Source organism: Mustela lutreola, chromosome 7, assembly GCF_030435805.1.
Source record: "Mustela lutreola isolate mMusLut2 chromosome 7, mMusLut2.pri, whole genome shotgun sequence".
NCBI classification, from domain to species: domain Eukaryota; kingdom Metazoa; phylum Chordata; class Mammalia; order Carnivora; family Mustelidae; genus Mustela; species Mustela lutreola.
This window is the reverse complement of record NC_081296.1, coordinates 141,623,780-141,639,232: the sequence shown is the minus strand read 5'-3', so window position 1 is coordinate 141,639,232 and position 15,453 is coordinate 141,623,780. Positions and strand designations below refer to the sequence as shown.

The following is a 15,453-nucleotide window of genomic DNA, read 5'->3' as shown; positions in this document are numbered from 1 at the left end:
ACAGGTAACAGGACGGGTACAGATGATCACATTAGACCCCAGCAAAGCTCACAGGCATATCTGAGGGATTAAGTAACTGTCCTAGCTTTGTTACTAAATAACAAGCTAGACCAATAAAAGTTATAATTGTAAAATAGTCACACCAAGACCAAAACCAGTGAAAAACTGTGAAGAAGTAATTTTAAAGCACGGTTTATAAATCTTAGCATTTGTATTTTACTTATATGTATAAATAAAATGTGTATATATCTTAAGCAAATTGTGATAATATTTTACTTGATATTTTTAATCTACATTTTTCACTTTATTGTAAATATTTTTCAGTTATATATTTTCACCTTAGAAACTTCGCTGTTCCTTCCCTCCATCTTTGTATAACTGACCTCTTAGGATTTAAGTTTGTGTAGATGTTACCTCCTCCTAGAGGTTTCCTTTCCCCTCCCAGCCAAATATTCATCTTGTGGCTCCCAGTCACATTTCTCATCATTGCCTCGGCCTCATCCCCTTTCTCTTGTTGACAAAAAGATTTATTTCATTCATAGTAAGAAGTTCACTATGATTTCATAGAAATGATAGGTACCACTAATAATAAGTCTTCAAAAAAGTTACTATATGAACACTTGTTGTGTGTAATTGTCCTTACAACAGTTCTGTGAGATAGATACTATAGTTATTCCTGATTTATAGATGAGGAAACTAGAGTGAGCAGGAGGAAATATTCCAGGGCCTCTCATCTGGAGTTCATGTTTTTAACCGCTCTGAGATGTTTCCACTCAGTATAATATGAAAAGTGGGTACTCCTCTTTTAAGGTAGGTAATGTTTCTGCTTTCCAGTATATCGAGTTTATCCCTTTTCAGTTATACTTTTCTCCACCCATAACATGATCACACTGTTTGTTCATTAGCACATATTCATAACATTATTTCATGATGTTCATAACATTAATCACTACTTGAAATTGTCTTACTTAATCATTTGCATTATATGTTTCTTGAAGGCAGGGGCCTTGTTTTTCCTGTGAACTATTTTATTCCCAGATTCTAAAGCAGAGTCACTGATAGGTACTCAGAAAATATTTGAAGTAGTGAAAACATTTTTTCTGCATACTATTTTTTTCTATGTTTAATAACTACAGTATTCCATTTTGTAGGTATGTCATAATTTTACTGTTTTGATATTAGTTACTTTTTTCAAATTTAAATTTGTATGATAGATCACTGTGATGTTAAAATTTTTTTTTTAAAAGATTTTATTTTTGGGATGTCTGGGTGGCTCTGTTGCTTAAGTGTCTGCCTTCAGCTCAGGTCATGATCCCAGGGTCCTGGGATCCAGCCCCACACTGGGCTCCTTTCTTAGTGGGGAGTCTGCTTCTCCCTCTGCCTGTCATTTGCTCTCTCTCTCTGTCTCTGACAAGTAAATAAAATCTTTAAAAAAAAAAACATTTTATTCAATGGTGGGACTTGAATTCACAACCCCAAGATCAAGAATTGCACAGTTCACCAACTGAGCCAGCCAGGTGCCCCTGGGATGTTTTCATTTTTAATGATTAAAATTTTAACTATAATTTGGCAGAGGTAAAATACTAGAAAGCTATACCCATTTTTAAGTTTTTCAGTATATATTGCCACATTCCAAAGATTAACCTTCTAATTACCACTGTCAGCAATTTGAGGGCTGCTTTTTCTGCACATTGACAACATTGAGTGTTTGGTATTTAGACAGAACTGTGGTAGATAGCTCACTGTTTAATTTTTAAGTTTTTGGTTTACTAGTTAAAATGGATGTATTTTTCTTGTGTTATTATTGTTACATATTTACTTTGTGAATTGTTTATTTTTCTGTTGGTGATTTTTGCTGTTTTTTTGGAGAAGGTATTTATGAAGGATTTTAGTTCTTTATGTTTTGTGTCAAATAATTTATAGCATTTTATTTATTTATGTGCCACAGTTTATTTTTGTGCAGTCTATTCTGTGAATGTTTATTAGTTCTGCCTTTGATACCAAGTTGTGTGAGATTTTTTTCTTCCACCATATTATGTAAATGTTTGCCTGTGTCTGCTTTCAGCATTTTTATAATTTTTCATTTTACATTGTAGTCAAGCTGAAAACATTCTTTTTTTTGTTTGGTTCTTTTTTTTTTTTTTTTTTTTTTTAGGTTAGTCCCAACACTATTGAGTGAATAATGCATTTTCCCTCAGTAATTTTAAATATTTTCCTTTTCATGTAGCATATGCATATATACTTATATCAATTTCTGGGCTTTGTTTTCTGACCCATTGATCTCTTTCTCTTTTGTTTATACCATACTGCTGTTTATTTTGTTCTGTTTTGTTCTTTATTTTGTACTGTTTTTATGGCTTACTAATATGCTTATCATTTAGCATTGTGAATCCCTTTTTAGTATTTTTTTGTTTGAGTGTTATCTTAGTTCTTCTCATGCGTAAATAGCTGACCCCTGAACAATGAGGAGGCTAGGGGCACCAAACCCCTTCCCCTGTGTAGTCAGAAATCCATGTATCAGGGCCCCTGGGTGACTCAGTCGGTTAAGCATCTACCTTTGGCTCAGGTGATCCCAGGGTTCTGGGATCAAGCTCCGATGCGTAGGGAGCCTGCTTCTCCCCCTCCCTCTGCTGCTGCCCCTCTTGTGTTCTCTCACTCTCACGCTCTCTCAAATAAATAAAATAAAATAAAATAAAATAAATCCATGTATAACTTTTGACTCCCCTCCCCCCAATTAACTACTAACAGCCTACTGTTGACTAGAAGCCTTATTGGGAACATAAACAGTCAACTAACACATGTTTTGTATGTTATATGTATTATGTATGTACTGTATTCTTATAATAAAGTAAGCTAGAGAAAAGATATTGTTTTTAAAGAAAATCATAAGGAAGAGACAATACATTTACAGTACTGTAAAATGTAGAAAATCCACATGTAAGTGGACCTGCGTATTTCACAATTGTGTTGTTCAAAGGTCAACTGTACATAGTTTTTTGTGAGATGCCCCTTTTGCTCATCCTCCAGAAAATTCCTTTAGACTTGATAAGTGTATTCAATATGGAGAAAACTTAACCTTTAAAATATGAAGTCTCATCAGGGACATGGTGTATATATCCATTTTTTTACCTGTCTCATAAAATTTCATATATTTTCTATGGGTTCTATGTATTCCTTAAGTCTATCTTATTTTTATTAGGAAATGCATACCCTTATATTATGAGTAAGCAGAGAGAATGTACACTCTGCACTTAATCTGCTAGGGCTTGAATCACTTCCTGACTGTATGACCTTGGGGGGAGTTACTTAAGCTTTTTATGCCTTGGCTTTCTCACCTGAATGATGAGGTAAATAAATAAAATAATACTATAAATAAATGAATAAATAAAATTAGAAGTATATATATATACTAAATATAAATATGTATAATACATATAAATAAATAAATATAAAATATATAAATAAAAATACTATATCTTTTTTTTTTTTTTTAAGATTTTATTTATTTGAGAGACAGTGAGAGAGCATGAACGAGGAGAAGGTCAGAGGGAGAAGCAGACTCCCAGTGGAGCTGAGAGCCCGATCTGGGACTCGATCCCGGGACTTCAGGATCATGACCTGAGCTGAAGGCAGTTGTCTAACCAACTGAGCCACCCAAGCTTTCCCCAAAGTACTATATCTTATGATATAGGATATAAAGAATGTATGAAAGATAATACATATAAAGCATTTAGAACCATTCCTTTTCTTTTAAGAGGGGTGGGGCAGAGGGCAAGGGAGAGAGTATCCTCAAGCAGATTCCTTATTGACCACAGAGCCCAAGGTCATGGAGCTCAATCCCAGGACCCTGAGATCATGACCTGAGCCAAAGGCAGACACTTAACCAGCTGAGCCACCCAGGTCTTCCCGTGTTTTTAATTCCTTTCCTTTCATTACTGAATTGTTCTTCCATTTTCTTTCAGTTTAAAATTTAAAATTTAAAAATTTTTATTATGAAATGTATATATTCCTAAATAGCTTATTAATCATATCATTCAGTATAATTTAGAGAATAATAATAAAGTGACTATTTGATTACCCACCAGAAAACTTAAGAAATAGGTTATTATACCAATACTGTACAAGCCTTTACATACCTCTTTCCCATTTCATTGTTTTCTTTTTCCTTCAAGAATGATCATTATCTTGAATTATGTTAATAATTCCCTTGCTTTTCTTTCTTATCCAGTCTTTGTACATATTACTAAACATATTAATCTGCCTTAGGATATCCTAAAGAGAATAGTACTATATGTATTCCTCAATGAGGAACTTTTTTGTCTGAAATACTGTATTTTATTGGCTTATTTATGTTGATGCTTATAGCTTTCATTTATTTGTATTTACTGTTGCACAGTTTACTACTGTGGGAATAGACTACAATTTACTTGTTTATTTTATTTATCCATGTGTTCTGAAGACACATTATTGTATGTGTTTCTTGGTACACAAGATATCTAGTGAATATAAACTAATTCATAGGGTATTTTCATGTTCAGTTTTATTAGATAATTCCAGCCTGTTTGGGACTTTATACTCACATCATTAGTATGTGAAAGTTCTTGTTGTTCCATATCTTCATCAGTATTTGATTTTGATAAGCCTTAAAACTTTGCCATTCAGATAAGTGTTAAATGTGCCTCATTGGGACTTTCAGTTACTTTCTGATTACTGATTTCTTTTTTTCTTTTTTTTTTTTTTTTTAAAGATTTTATTTATTTATTTGACAGAGAGAGATCACAAGTAGGCAGAGAGCAGGCAGAGAGAGAGGAGGAAGCAGGCTCTCTGCTGAGCAGCAGAGAGCCTGATGCGGGACTTGATCCCAGGACCCTGAGATCATGACCTGAGCCGAAGGCAGCGGCTTAACCCACTGAGCCACCCAGGCGCCCTGATTACTGATTTCTAATTACTTTCTGATTACTAATGAGGTTGGGCATCTTATCATACATACTTGGTCCATTTAGTTTTTCTGTTCTTTCCAAGGCCCGTTCATGTCTTGTTTTATTTTTCTTTGGACTTGTGTTTTTCTTATTGAATAATAGGAATTTTAAAAATAAATTTATGATACTACTACTTTATCGGATATATACATTACAGACATTTTCTCCCAGTTTGTGTCTTGCCATTTTGCTTTCCTTCAGGGGATTTATGATTAGCATATGTACTAAAATTCAAGATTTACCATTTTTTCATAATTAGCATTTTTTGTGTCTTGTTTAAGCAGTTATTTCCTACACAAAGATAAGAAATATATCTCATTTCTTCTTTTAAAAGTCATATTTCTTTTGTTTTTGGATTTCAGTTCAAATTAATTTGTAGTGTCAGGTAGGGATTGGACTCTTGTTTCTTTATGAGTAACTGGTTTTATCAGTGTTTGTTAAAGAGACTGTCTTTTCCTTGGTGTTCTGTAGTACTCACTCTGTCATAGGCTAAATTTCCATATATGGTAGGGGTGTTTATGGGCTCTCTTTTCTGTTCTGTTGATCTGGTTGTTTGTGCCTCTGTCATTACCACACTGTCCCAGTTATTGTAGCTTCATGACATGGCTTTGGATGTCTGGTGGGGCAGACCTCCTACTTCCTTCTTTTTCAGGAGTGACTATTATTCTTGGCTCTTTGTTCTTTGATACAGAATTTATAGAATTATATATTATATTATATATGTATAATATAATATAGAATTAAATATAGAATTAATAGAATTTGTTGGGCAAAGTCTTTGAGAACATAGGGTTTTATAGACATTACATTGAATATGTAGATTCCTCTGCTGGGAATTAATAGCTTTACAATATTGAATCTCTCCATTTACTTAGCCTTCTTTAATATCTTTCAGTAAAGATATATCAATTCTTCATTAAAAGACTTGCATAGCTTTTGTTAAATTTGCCAAATTATTTTATAGCGTTTTCATTACAGAAATGTTTCATAATTGCCCTTTCTGGTTTTTTTTCTCCTTTAAATATAACAGTTTTTTTATCTAGCAGCCTCACTAAACTCCCCTATTAATGTTGCAACTTTATAGGTATTTCTTGATTTTCTATAAGTGACAACAGTTTTATTTCTTCCTTTCTAGTCCTTATAGTAGTTTAACTTTCATAGGCTATGACTTCTAGCCCGTGGTTAAAGTAAAATAGTTTTGGCTTACATCCTTGTGTTTTTCTAATCTTCAAGTGTTTTGAAGTTTCACCCTTAAATGAAGTCTTTTTTGTAGCTTTTTGTTCTTGATATCTGTTTTCCCCCATCCTCCCACTTGGACTCACATTCCCTTCTGAGGAGAAGAAATGGACAGGAAATAATTTCATTTCCAGAGCCTATCACTGTGCTTGGTACAGTATAGTTGTCAGTTTGTTGCATGAATGAATGAACGCAGGAGGACTCCTTGAGACTTACAGTTGTCGGCTCTGGTACAGCAGTTCAAAAATCCTTATTTAATCTTTATTAGAGAAAGATTGAAAGTCATTAATATTTATATTACTTTTTTAATGTTTTAGGAGAGGAAATTAGCACACTGGATTTTAGGATTTGAATACAAATATTTTGGAGACTATATTTTCTGTTTCTCATGCCTGTAGTGCTTGAAATACTATAAATTACGGACCCATTTAAACTATATGTGGGTAAATTTTAGGGAAAATCTTGTGAAGATTTGCTTAAGGACTTTGTTTTTACCTATTCATACTTTTATGAACATCATTATGATCTACATTAGATTTGCAAATTTAGTACTGTAATGGTGCTGTGAAGTTTCTCATTAAAGCCTGAGCAGTAAATGATACTAATAACTAACATCAGGTTTGTGAAATCTCCTTTATAATTCAGATTAGACCCCTTCTGCTTTTCTGCCTCTCCGTGTACCTGGTATTTTTTTTTTTTAACAGATGGGGAAATTAAGGCATAAAGGTAGAGATTCCCAGAATTTGGTGTATTGCTTACTGCAGTAGACCACTTTGCTTCTGTGAGAATTGTAAACTACTATACTTTCCAGGTATGTGCTGAAATTGCCATTGCCAAAAATCTGCAAGTCTTGCTAATAAAGAAACTCTTACTCAGCCATTTTGTGTGTTTTGCTATATTTAGGACAGTGACCCGCTGGCTAAAGTTCTACTTTTGAATTTGTAGAGAAGAGAGGTGTGGTAATTTTGCTAGAGGATTATTTCGTTACAAAAGGAACTATCCATTTTTTCATTCCTCCTTTTTTTACTCCCTTTAATACTTCCTGCCCACTCAGTGTTGGCCCCTGGGCAAGTTCTGTATCATGGTTTTTCAGCTGGGGGTGATTTTCCCCACAAAGAGACATTTGGCAATATTTGGAGACAGTTTTGTTTATCACAACCAGGGGGAAGTGCTTCTGGCATTTAGCAGAGTGGTCAGGGATATTGCTAACCATCCTGCAGTGCACGAGATGGTCCCCCACAATCAGGAATGAAGTGGCCCAAAATGTCAACAGTGCTGAGGTTAAAAAACCCTGTTTTAGACAATGGTGTTTATTTTTGGTTTTGAAATGGAAAGAAAACTTTAATGCTAATTTTCTTTTTAAAAGACAAGTATTGGTGTTTTAGAGTGGACTTTAGAGCTGTACAGACAAGGTGTTCAAGTCTTGCCTCAGTTCTCATTGGCTGTAAGTATGTACATTCAGCTGTGTGGGAGAGAAGACATGGGACAGATTGTAGAGGACTGTGTAAATATTATTTGTATCCTCCCTCCCACCTGAACTCCATATACCAGTGTGAGACCGGAGATTTTTACACTTTCTGGTTTTCAGTTTTTCATCTCTAAAATGAGGAAAGTATTTGTATCTTAGGTTTTAAGGAGGAGATTTCATGAGCAAATGCAAATAAAGCACATGCTCCTATGACTGGAACGTATTAAGTACTTAGTAAATATTTGCTTGTATTTGTTATTTATAATAACTTAACCTTCAGATTGTAATAATTTGTACTTGCTATCAGAAGTGGTGTCTATAAGTAGGCAGTACTGTCCATCAGCTGACAAATGAGTTGACAGAACGTGTTCTATCCATGCAGTGCAGGATAATTTGGCCATAAAAAATATGAAGTGCTCATAGTTGCTACAACACAGATTAACCTTGAAAACTTGAGGCTAAGTGAAGGAAGCCAGTCACAAAGAACATACATATTATGATTCCATTTCTATGAAACATGCAAAATAGGCAAATATATAAAGACAGAAAACAGATTTCTGGCTACTTAAGGCTGGGGGTGATGGGAAGGGAAGGGGGGTAATAGCTAAAGGGGTTTGTTATTGAGGTGACAAAAATGTTCTAAAATGAACTCTGGTAATGGTTGCATGACTTTATGAATATATTAAAAACCATTGATTTGTCAAGTTTAAATGGATAAATTGGGTGATATGTGAATCATATACCAATAAAGTTGGTGTATATAAAGTAGGAAAGGTGAGGCTCTCTATCCTTTCTCTGGGGTTGAATATTGTATTCTTTAATCTTTGCCTTACTCTCTGTCTTCTGATTTCCGGGAATCTGACTTAGGGAATGCGTTCTGGAGAACTAGGGAGAGCACGGTGGTGTTGCTGGTTAGTACTCACCACTCTTTCAGTGTGGTGATAGCTGTCTCTACACACACACTGAAGATTTTGCCAAATTAGAAAAAGATTGTTCATTCTGGCCCACGTGTCCTGTATGAGTTAACACCAAACAGCTCAGAAACTCGAGCATGTTTCACCTCTCTCACACGTGGACATTTGCATGCTGAATTGCTATGAGATTTGTAACTGAGTTCCAGTATTTTATTTTATTTGTATAAGTGGATAGCAAGTTAGAAAGCTGATTTTCTTTACTGAGTATGAGTTAACTAACTGCAGTTAGTGGCCTAGAATTGGGAACCCATTAAGTAAACAGGGACATGATAGCTACAAGACCATTAATACTAAAAAGTCACTAGAATAGCTATAGTGATAAATACTTAAAAATGGAACGCATACTTGTAAGCAAATTCTATTTTGCCTATATTTTTTGATTGCAGCTGTCAGATTACCTCATTGAAATAAGCTTATGGGAATTTATGGCACACACTACTGAAAAGTCTGTGTGTGAGGAATGGATGTCTTTGAATTGGGAAGATGCAGTATCAGTCATTTCACGATCCGGCTTCCTTTACCAGGCTGATCTCCATTTTTTCCAGTGGACTTCTTAGACAGCACTCCCCATACTGTTGTAAAGTGGCTGCAGCAGCGCCACGCCTTAAATCTTCTCAGCATTAAGACTTCTCAGCAGTAAGACTAGCATTAAGACTAGCAGATGTAGAGAAATATCCGCTCTTAAGAGTAGCACACTCCTGGCCTGATTTCATACTAGCCTGAGTTAGGTCTTGTGCCTTTTCTAGGACTAAGTTCTATGACCAAAAGAATGGAATATGCTGATTGGCTTCGGCCAGTAGTGCTCACCCCTAGACCTTAGTGTATGGTCAGTGTTACCCAAAACCATATGCAAGTTCTGGATGAGGTGGCTCAACAAAAGAATTTTGGGTTGCTTTTTGGTGGTCTTGTTAACCAGATGATTGAACTAGATGCTGGATGGCAAGATCGTTTATATCTGCTATAATTCTAGCATGTATACTGGAACGTTTATCCTTGATAACAATAACTTAAAAGTTTAACACATATTTCCTCTGTATGTACCAGGTAGAATGAGTAAAAATCTTTGGGTAGGAAAATGGGATTTTGGTAACTTTTAGGACTGCGTTATTTTAAAAGTTATGTTCCTGAGGAATCTTCTTAGAACTTTCTAAGTTTTTTGAAATTTGATGTAATCTTTCTCCCTAATTTTAGATCCTCTTATCTTTAAGTACTCTGTGTAGACTTTAAGTACTCAACATATTCTTTGAACTTAGTACTATCTTTCTAATACCTGTTTTACTACATCATTTTATTTTTTTTTAACTTAAGCCTTCAAACTCAATACAAATCTGAAATCTTAGCTTTCTCCCTCTGTAAAACAAATTAGTATCCCTAATTAAATGCTATTAACATGAAAAATACAGACAGCGTTAGCTTGACAAGGCGGACTGTTGCATGTTCCTCATAGTGCCATGCTGCTCAGCCAGACTGTGCCTCTGGAGAGAGGTGGTGTGAGATCTGATTGCTTTCTGGGTTTGCTGCAGCCAGTTGCTCTGTGCTCTTGGGAAACAAAAGGCAGATTAGGTCTTTGCTAGAATGGCTTTATGGCACTTGTCATAAAATATGTGCTGTATTTAGCATCTATAATTGTAATTAAGGTGAGTTACTATTGTCAGATTAGGTGTAGACCGTTTGGGAGAGAGTTTTAAATATTTTCAAGTAGTGATGTGGTTATAGAATAGTTCAGATTATAAGACTTACAAATGAGGAATGATCTTTTTTAAAATTCCTGTTTGTTAGAAATTAGAGCCTTTCAGTTTTATAGAAAAAGGTATAATATCTTAAAAAATAATAAACGAGAAACCATTGTTGGTTTTTTGAATGCTCAGAATAATGACAATTACTCTCTCTTTTTCTCATTTTTTTCGCACAGTGATCCTGGTGGAGGGATTGAAATGTCTGAGTTCATTCGAGAGGCCACACCTCCAGTTGGTTGCAGTTCAAGAAATTCTTACGCTGGTCTAGATCCAAGCAACCAGGTAGGAACCTGTGATTTTATTTTGTATTTTTCCCTTCTCTTGATGGTGGTCTTAAGTAATTCTATATGTAATAGTCAGTTGGTGTTTGGGTATATTGTGCTGATTTGAAGTTTTTAATTATCTTTAATTGTTTAAGTTTTTGAGCTGATTTTAAGTTTTTAATTGTTTATTAATAATATCATCATTGGTATTCTTATTTTTAACTAAATTTTCACTTTCACTAAGTACATTTTTGCTGAGCATGCGCCTCATGCTCATTGCCTAGGGTAGTTTTGACCATGACAGTTGTGGTGAATGCCTTTAGGAAAATTAGACTCTCGCTTGCACTCTTATTTACCTTGACATTTTTGGTATTGGAGGGAGATAGGTGTCTGGGGTTATTCCTAGCTTAAACATGGCAAAAAAAAAAAAAAAAAAAAAGTAATTTCTTCAAAATCTACATTTACTGTGGTGGACACCAAGTAATGTATAGAATTGTTGAGGCAGTGTGTTGTACACCTGAAACTAATTTAATGTATGTTAATTATACTTAATAAAATGTTCTCAGAATTGTTGCTCAAGGTGTTGGTGTTAGAGCTAGATGTAGAATACAGATCTGCTTTTGACAATTTTAATGTCTTTCTGTTCTGTAACGTTTAACTTGAAATAGTAACTCTGAAAATCTCTCACAACTTGGCTGACGCCAGCTGTGCTGTCATTCTACCCCAGCTGGGCCTTCACGGCTGCATTTCTGTCCCCCGTCCTGAACATCTCCCACACGAGTCCAAGTCCCACTAATGCCTGCTTGCCTTCTCAGAAGATGAACCTGGTAGGTAGCTGGAGTGACGCTGGAGAAGCTCAAGGGAGGCGACCTAGCGAGCAACTTAGAGGTCCTGTCATAGTCCAGCGTTAGCTAACCACGCGTGTGTTTGGTTCTTCCGTCAGCCCTTTCAGTACGTAGAAGATTTTTATCAAGGTCCGGACCTCACTTCTTGCTGTTCAGCCAGTCTCTCTACTGTTCCACACTGCTTGTGGGTTGAGATCTCTCTTCCTCCTAACTCTAACTTTTGTTGCAACCATCCCGTTTCTCAGGATTTTCAGAGGCCTTGTGCTATTGCCTCTTTCTCCTGCAGAGGGCGCACTTATTAGCACTTCGCGCGTAATCCCCCACAGCGTGGGTTCTCCTCCTTCCTCCTTGGTCCAGTAGACCGTCCCCTTGTGCATAGTTGACTTTCAGTCAACAGGTGCTAATTATCTTTGTCTATACTGATAATAGAACTTCAGAGGTAGAAGCTGACCTGTCTCTTCGTTTAACAAATAATGAGGTAGTCGACTTAGTTATCCCGACTGTTTCACAGTATTACTGTTCCACCTAGTTTAGCCCTACACTGCTTTGGAAAAATATTGGGGAAAACACCATATTCTGTGAATCGAAATCTTGACTAGGGTTTTGTTTCCTAATATATTTTGATAGATTTGCCTCTGAATTGTGTTTCATGATTTAAACTTAAAGTGCATGAATATTTGGTCACAGTTTGAGTTTTGATTAAGTGTGGTGTAGAACAGATATGTCCTTAAATTTGTCTTCTTTCTGTAACAAACCAATGGGAAATGTTAGAGTTAAAAAACAACAACAATGGTGGGATGCCTGGGTGGTGGGTCCGTTGGTTAAGTGTCAGACTCTTGATTTCAGCTCAGTTCACGATCTCAGGGTTGTGAGATTCGAGCCCTGAGCTCAGGATTCTCTCTCTCCTGTTTCCTGTGCCCCTCCCCCCTGCCCAAGTGTATTTTTTCTCTCTTTCTCTCAGTAAGTAAAATAAAAAAGAAACATTATTGCAAAGGGCTGTGACATTTTAATTACATCCATACCTTTTAAGTTTCAATTTTTACAATATCAGTTTGAAGAGAAGTATTACTATCCTTGATCCTCTTTTGGTTGGCTTTGGTTTCCCAGTCTCTTTATGAAACGAAATGGTTTAATCTTTAAGGCTGTATGTTTTGTATGCTTAATTAACGCTGGCCTTTGTCCATACTGACAGATACTGGCAATGTCCAATTTCCGAGGGAGTTAAGTGTATGTTTTTCCCCACAGTCTTTTGGAGAGCCAAACTTTTTTTCCCCGTTTTTCCAGTAGGACATTTGAAAGGGTGCAGCAGTAGCCAGCCATATTCGGTAGCTCTACCATGGCATCGTGTCTATTGGAACTTCCCCTACTTTTTTAGGAAAGGACTCCCATCCTGAGTGTCATTAAAGCTTGTCTGGACATAAATATGCAACATACCCAATTTTATTTTTCTTAAAATATTAACTCTTGAATAAAAATGGGCGCATATTGGAAGTTACTGTATTACTTGGATTTTGGCGTTATAGTTTTATCCCATTTATTACCAGTAGACATACTGTGCTTCTTGTCCATATTTTATTATATGACACTTCTTCAACATTATCATAGTTGTTTATATAATGTCTTCTTAACTGGGTAGTGAACTTGAGTATGGTGGCTGTGTCTTAGCCATTCTCATTCTTTCCTTCTTGCCGCCTCTGCCCTTCTGTCTTCCATCTTCTATTCTCTTTCCTTTCCCTTTCTATTTTCTTGTTTTTTATTTCCCTGTACCTCCCTCTCCTTCTGTCACTTGTCTTCCCTCATATATTTTAGTGCCCAATAGCTTTCAAGTCAGTTTATTTGAATGGAGTGGGAGTGGGTCTTACCATCACAGAGTTTACAGTGCTAGGGTCGATGTGTTGTAAGTAATCAAAGTTATAAATACGATGTATGTTACCAAGGAAATGTAAGTCTAAGATAAAAAGTAGTAATCGTCATAGGAATGATACAGAAAAGGGGCTAATGATTTTAGGGGAGAGAATAATTGTTTCCAGCTAGAAGGAGGGGCAAAGACTTGCCTGATTGTTATTTAGTTGGAAGAATTTTTCTTCTCTGACACCCATAATCCTTCCTGACCTTTCCTGTGGCACTTACCAAAGAGAAGAAACAACTGAACCAGGTGTTCTGGTGCAGAACACCTTTTTTCTGTAAAATTTTCCTTTTCTAAATGTGCTCATTTTTAGAAAAATAGCTACTGGGGGAAAGCAAACAGAAGAAAACAAAATCATCCCTAACGTCATAATCAAAAACCATTTTTTAAAAAGTTGGGATTATAGTGTTCATGCTGTTTGGAACTTGATTTTCTTTGTTGAATATATCATGAATGTTAATGACATTCAGTGTTTTTCTTCAGTGACATTTTGGGGGAATGCATTCCCCTATTTGGATGTACTGTATTCTCAGTCCTCTGTTTCAGACATAAATAGTCCTGACTCTTTTATATTTGGTGGGGATAAATTTAAATAATATGGAAAAGCATGAAGATTAAAATATAACCACCATTGTACCCATTAAGAATGCTTTGTCAGCAAGTAATAGAACTCAACTAATTAAGTGACTCAAAGAAATGAGAGTCTGTGTTTGTCCTCCGAGACTGAAGGCGGCTGTGGGCCATTCGTTCAGCCATTCATTCATGTTAGGTCGTGGGTTGGCTTTTCCCTCCAGATTGTGGGATGAGCACTACAGTGTCAGTCCTATGACCCTGTCAAAAGGTAAGAAGCAGGCAACAGTGTGGGCAGAGTTGTGCTTGCTTGTCGTCTTCTCAGGCATGCAGAGATCTTTCCCTGAAGCCCACCAGCAGACTCTCGCACACGTTCACTGACCAAAACCGGGGCCCACTTTTCATAGATCAAAAGATACACACCCAACATCTGAACAAAGTAGGAAGCTTGTTAAGGAAAGAAAAGGGAACACTTTGTGGTTATAGGCAAATGACAAGTATACCAGTATTCAAAAGTTGTTTTTTAGGTTTAAATTTCTAGAAGGGTGTGCTTATAAAATGTGTTTTTTGTTTGTTTGCTTACTTGTTTTTTGTTTGTTTGTTTGGTCTAGGAAGCTATATGTATTATACTAGTGAAAAATAGCATATATTAATCCTATAACTTACCTACCAGGTGTGATAAGCATGAAATTTTATTTTGCAGTAAAAGGCTTTTTGGCTTGTTTCTGTTTAGTTGCAGTACCTTTTATGGCTAATTGAAAGCAGAACTTAGGAAAAAGTCAGGAGCGTCAGCTTAATAAAGTGATCAAATAATGTTGCAAAACTCATTTTTTTTTTATTGGCCACATCAAAAGGCACTAGTTCTAACCTGTTTGTATATGTTTGTTTTTACTGACTTTTTCAGTGACATAAAACTATCTTACAGCATAGTATACCCTTAAGTGTACAGCACAGTGGGTTTTTATATACGTATATACCTTTTAATTGTCATCCAGATCAAGAAGGACTCTCATGCCCCATCAAACTCAGTATTAACTTATATTTTGAGCAAGTTTCTTATTGTATATTTCTATCAGTTGAATCAAGGAGAGATTTGGGGACTGCCTGGCTGACTCAGATAGGAGAGCATGTATAACTCTTGATCTTAGGGTTGTGAGCTTGAGCCCCAGTTGGATGTAGAGATTACTTAAAAAATGAAATCTTAAAAATATAATAACAACAAATAAAGGATTTGGTAAAATACAAAGTATTATATGAATATTAATTTTATTCTAAAATATTAAATTTGCTTGACTGTGTTCTTCTTAAATCCCTTGAAGACAGGTTATCGAAATTTACTAAGACTTATGGATTTAGTAACTGACATGTTGTTATGTTTGATTTCCTTAATGTGTTTGTGGAATTTCTGGTATTTGTTTATATGATTTTTATGGTGGTATAATGGATGAAGGCTAAGATTTTAGGGAGGTGTTATCT

The 15,453-nt window shown here is 35.7% G+C and overlaps 1 protein-coding gene across 5 annotated transcripts in view; it reads left to right on the top strand.

The window, feature by feature from the left end:
• PCNX1 (pecanex 1) overlaps window positions 1-15,453 on the top strand; it is a 160,532-nt gene that overhangs the window by 36,730 nt on the left and 108,349 nt on the right. For all 5 annotated transcript variants that reach the window (XM_059182936.1, XM_059182934.1, XM_059182932.1 and 2 more), the window contains exon 3: window positions 10,570-10,675. In XM_059182936.1, coding sequence (XP_059038919.1) covers window positions 10,570-10,675 — 106 coding nt within the window. The remainder of the gene's footprint in view (window positions 1-10,569; window positions 10,676-15,453) is intronic.